This window comes from Aplysia californica, unplaced genomic scaffold (genome assembly GCF_000002075.1).
Source record: "Aplysia californica isolate F4 #8 unplaced genomic scaffold, AplCal3.0 scaffold00080, whole genome shotgun sequence".
NCBI classification, from domain to species: Eukaryota; Metazoa; Mollusca; class Gastropoda; order Aplysiida; family Aplysiidae; genus Aplysia; species Aplysia californica.
The window spans coordinates 1,677,469-1,683,279 of NW_004797350.1; the positions used below are offsets into that span (position 1 = coordinate 1,677,469).

At 39.0% G+C, this 5,811-nt stretch overlaps 1 protein-coding gene across 1 annotated transcript; it reads left to right on the forward strand.

Annotated features, from left to right (window-relative positions):
- Window positions 1-3,550: 3,550 nt before the first annotated feature.
- Window positions 3,551-4,907, forward strand: LOC106011262 (NUAK family SNF1-like kinase 2; the record flags this gene model as incomplete). Its single annotated transcript, XM_013080306.2, is given in 1 exon segment — window positions 3,551-4,907. A coding segment is annotated over 1 exon segment (467 nt), but the record flags the coding sequence as incomplete, so codon positions are not given.
- Window positions 4,908-5,811: the final 904 nt, after the last annotated feature.

Below are 5,811 nucleotides of genomic sequence, written 5' to 3' on the forward strand. Positions count from 1 at the left end.
TCTCTCTCTCTCTCTCTTTCTGTCTCTCTCACTCTCTCTCTCTCACTTTCTCACTCTCTCTCCGTGTATGTGTGTTTGTGTGTGTGTGTGTGTGTGTGTGTGTGTGTGTGTGTGTGTGTTTGTGGTACAGTTCGTTATACATGATGTATTACGAAATTTCTCGAATGTCAAAAGTTTGAGGTTATAGTCCACGAAGCATACAAATAGCTGAGTCCGTCCACTTGAAGGTGTACCTCTAAGTTTCTGTTCTGCTTGACGGTCTATCTCAGGACCAGTCTAACAGCCGTTCCACTTGAGAGTCAACTGGTCTAGGCTACTTAAAACCATAGCCATTACCCCAACCCAAACCCTAATTTTCGTCTGGTCAGAGTCAGGGTTAGGAAGTAGGTCAGGACACCACCAAGTTGGAAAATATGAGTGTCAGGCTGTTCCAGTAGTAGACTGTCAAACAGAACAGAAAAACCGTGGTAGACCGTCAACTGGACTATTACCTAAACAGCTGTCATCTCACCAGGGATGTTCCAATTGTTCCCAGTGTCTTCCTCGTTGTTATTTTTTCAATCTTGTTTTTCTTTTTAATCCCATTTAGCTTGTGTCAATGACACTTTGCTCGGTCGGCTACTCGCGTTTCTCGGCGGAAACTGCAAAGAAAATTAAATATATCCGGGAACTAAATTAAGATCCTCATCAAGTATGCTATTAGTATTAGATCTGCGACCCACATCGGCGATCATGATTCTCCAGTCATTCCCCTGCTCAGATGCTCTTTAAAACATTAATTAGAAAATAATCTTCCCCCTTCATATATCTGTTTAAATCGACCGCCTTCGGCTTCGGCCGCTGCCCGGGAAAAACTCAAAATGTCTTATCAACTGATATCGTTTAATGTGTCCCGTGCGCTCATATGACATGTGGCAGCTTCGAGCATCGTAGAATGCTTGCAAAAACAAAACAGATAAAAAAATCCCTTCTGTTTAGGCTCTCCAAGTTGGTTGCATTGGGTCTACCCTGAGACAGAGAGTAGTAGTCTTCTCCGGTCTACCCCAGCCTCGTTTGGTTTCAGTTTTGTCAATGAGATATACATGTCCAAGGCCTTTACGTCTATTAAAGTGTCCCAGAAACTGCATTTTGTCCTTTCCTGATTGTTGTTATTTGAGCGAGCGGCCCAACTTCAATTGATATCTTCTCCTTTCAAGAAATTCCCAGCAGTCTTGTAAGAAACCTTCTAATAAATAATAATATAGTTTAATACACCCCTAGACTCCAACATTTCCTTTCCCTCCCTTGCGAGCATAGAAACAAACCCATGGACGGAGTGGCGACACTGTTGCAGGAAGGGAGACAACGGTCACCAAAATATGAAATACATACAGTATATTTCAAATACAGCGATTGCTTCCCTTGATTATTAGTTTGTTCATATGAAAACCTCGAATCAATTTTTTTTCAAAATTAGTAATCTAATTTAATCACTTTTGATTGGGCTTGGGTAACACAACAAACAGGGCATTCAAATGTGTGAGTGGTAGTTAACTGATTTCATCAGTTACAAAAGAAAACCTAAATAAGTTGTAGACTTCAGTAGATTAACAAATTTAACCCCACGGTTGTTATATATTTATATATGCATGTACTGTACATGTATAACATACTCTTGGTGAATTTGCTGATATCACTTTAGGAGGAGGCAATCTTGTAATTCTGTGGTCGTCTGGGCATGATTTTTCAGGATTTTTACTTGCTCCGACGATCACAGAAGTGCCTTCGGACTGGTTGCGAACGACGATAGCGGTGACATGTAAGCACACAAATTAGTCTTGACGTGTTAGTCTTTTAATACGGAACGCAACTGCATTGACTATGAGACTTAATATTACAAAGATTATTGGCCACACTCTTTTCACAGTTTGGAAAACATGATAGCTTAGATGTAGGGTGACAAACACACTAACGATGTCATCACTTAGAAGAAGCGGCCCCCATGTGATTTTTCAGCATACTTTTATTAAATGCTAGAAGATGACGAATTATTTCCGAATATTTGGTCACTCTAAGCGAGGAGTTAGGAATGAGGGTTGTGTCCTGCCCCCCAGGACAGCCTGGTGGTTATCTAGAGTACGCGCTAAACAAACTTAACACTAAGACTAATATGCAAACTATCTCCTACACCAGAACATCATCGCCACCATAACTAATTATCATCATGATCAACATCACAATTACCATCATCATCATCATCATCATCATCATCATCACCATCATCATCATCATCATCATCATCACCGACTTAACAATTCATCTTTTTGTTCTTTCGTTTTTCTAAAAAAACAAAAAAACAACAACATAACAATTTGCACATTGACAATACATTTTCACGTAACCAAACATACATGGGCACCAAAATCAGGGCACAGGACCCCCCCCACGGTTGTTAGGGATTTCAGCGGACCATTTTCCCCCATTAGATTATCTATCACTAGCTAGCAAGCTAGTTAGCTATCTGTCTGTCTATCGGTGGTTTGTTTGCATGTCTGCTACTTTGATGTTAGTTGTTGTTGCTTTCGTGTGAGGGGGGGGGGGGTCGTTTGTCTTCTAACGCCTATGTATAGACTGCCTTTCTTTTAATTTGTGTCTATCAGTTTATGGTTTTCTAGTCTATTTTCTCGTTTGTAGTAGGCCTACGTGTTTTGGGGTTTTCTTTTTTTTTAAATCTCTTTTACTATAATAACGAATGTGTCATTTATGTAGGTCTATGGCAGATTTGTTCTAAGAAATTCCCTCTGGGCTCTCCATGTTAAATTAGAGCTATTATTTGCGAAGAATAAAAAAAAAAAAAGATAAGAACAACGCACTTAAAGGCGTGGCATTTCGGATGGATTTGAAAAGATAATTGTGTTGATTCGTAGCTTGCACATGTCAAAGAGAGATCAAAATAAACAAGATGATGGCTTTAAACAATGCATTAATGATATACGAAAAGGATTCGCTAAACCGACGAAATGTTACTGGTAATTATAGCCATTCTATATTCGTAGTGAAGACATCGGAAAAATAAAAAGTCCCGGTTTCACTGACTGAATCGACAAACAGATGTGACCCGTTCGAAAAGTTTAACGGCCTGAAGGTAACCGGCGGTCGATGCTTTTGCATTCGATCTATGTTTTTATATTATACGTTACGGCATTCGATAGTGAATTGTGATCTTTGGTACAAATAGATCTAGAGCTACACACACTTTCTGTTTTGAAAATCACGTTGCAGGACAAATGAAAAGAAAAGGTCATCGTTAAGGAAAACAAAGATCACGGCAGGTGTGAGTTGAACTCTGAACTCTAACCCTGGGTTTCTAGATATTCATACGCCAAAGCTAAAATGAAACAAGAAAATTATTCTACGGCAAAACAACAAACTTCCCATAATGTTGATTCATCCCATAACATTTCATCTTAGACATTATTACTGATACCATTTGAAACAGTTATTTTGTAGTTCAGCAAAACTGAAAAAAAAACATTTCGCGGCAGATTACCAATGCAGCGGTGATCCGCCGAGTAATGACATCACATCAACAGCTGAGGAGAGGAGGAAGTCAGCGCTTGGATTGACCCAGTGCTTTGAGGCCGGCGAGGCCAGTCAGACGAAACGGTGTGTGTGAGGGTGTGTGTAACTCCGCCCCGAACTGTGCGCTAGAAATGTCTCGGCAGGTAGTCAAAAGGCCATAGCTGTGGTTCCTCACTTGTTCGTGATGTGTTTCTGTTTAGTGGGAGTTTGTGTTGACGCTGGTATGGGACGTTCAGACCAAACGATCGGAGTTTTATTTCCATGACAGAACTACACTACACGGTGAATGCTTTACGTTTACAGTGATTCACAAGCCTCACAGTAGCATCTCTTCGACACTCGGCTAAATCCCATGAGCTGCTCTGTTTGATTTGGATTTTTACTTCAGTGTGTGTATCAACCTGGAGCATAATATTGGATGTGTCCACAAATTCTGGATGTTTGGTCTTATTACTTTTTCTTTACTTCAGACTCATTCGAGACTTGTTAGTAATTACAATGTGACTTTTACAATCGTTTATTGACTGTGAGTTATCCGCTCTGTCTTGAAGAGTACCTACAGAAGACGGGATCATGAAGAAGTCTAGGAATTGAAATAGCCAGATATCTACATAGCTCAAACTGTTAGTTCTAGAATCTAGCCTAGATCTAGTGTAGATCTAACTAACTGTGTACTTTATTGACCAACCTAGATGCTGAGGCTAATTTTGTTAAATATGAGTCCTGTATCCCAGAAATTGATTGTTTTGAATGTTTGTCGATGAAGAAAATCTATATTCTAATAATAAGAGAAGAAAAGAACTTACAAAAGGATAGATAATCCTTGGCTTGAAATTGCTTCTAGCTTTATTATACTTTATAGAATCTATTCTAGCTCAGATGCATCTTACTGGGAATACAGGAGAACAATTAAGTGAGAATAATATTATAGCCATGTCTGGAGGAGGATTAGATGTTCGCCTGAGAAGGCAGGTCCCAGTGTCGTCCAGGCCACCTCGCTTGCGTCTGGGCACTCGGGCATTGTCCACTCAACAGCATGCCAAGTCACAATCAAATGCGAAATTTTTGAAGGAAAATGGTCCTGCAGATATTTCTCAAGGCTCTGCATTCAGTGTCGTTGGTTCGGGTCCTGTTGAAAAGTCAGCAGTGAACGATAATGATATGGGTTCCTCTGTGTATAATCAGTTTTCAGCTCGAAGGGCTGTGGACAGTGGTAACAACAACAGACCCCTTATCCATCACCAACGACATAACCTGAAGAATAGATTTCAGCTCTTGAGGACTCTTGGAGAAGGTACATACGGGAAAGTAAAACTTGCCTCTGACAAGACGACAGGAGAACAGGTGAATAGTTTATTTTCATTCTTCCATTCAATCTTTTTTTTTTCATTTTATTTTATTATAATAATAAATAGCATTTGTTTACCATATGTCCCCGCTCGAAAGCAAGCTCTATATGTGCTTTACACTATAATATTAAACGAAAAACGTTATTAAATCTTCCTTCTTCATTACAAGGTCAGCTGTCAACCCTGTCCTTGTTCTGTCTATAGGTGTACTTATGTTTCAAAGTGCTACTGATATATGGTAATTTAGTTTATTGTAATAGTGGCCTTTGTCCGGAGGGAAAAGTGGCTATAAAATAAATTATGGAGCGGGTCAAGATCCTGATACGATCATTTAAAACCAAAGGTAAACGTGCTGGCTGTTTGAGTGCTCTTTTCTTGAATTCAGAGATTGTAATTTATTTAGTTTGTGAATGTTAAAAATACTTGTTTTTACTTTAAAATTTGCAATAGATCTAAATTCTATGCCTTGATTTTAATTCAAGCACATTGGCTCATTAAAAATAGTCTTCTATTGTTGTGAGAGCAAATTTTAAAATAGATATATTGAGAAACTGTGAAAATGAAGTCTTTCACAACAAGCCACATTTAATAGTGCTTTTAGAAGTCTTTTTTTACTGTCTGTTCAGTGTATAGAGATTTCAGTGAACGTTTGCCTTGGTAATTCGCCTCAATTATGCCAGTGATTAGTCTACATCTACTTACTAAGCTCTAGCAAGACTTTTCTTTTTCATTTAAATCACTGAAGTTTCTGAAATATTTGCAATTGTAGCATGAGGCAGGGACATAAGGAAAGAAAGCTACAACTTTCAGAGCCCTTTGAAGTGTAATCAGATTCAGAATTTGAGAGATGTCTCCTTGTCCAGATTTTGCTCAGGTCCTACCAGTTTTAACTCCCCACTTT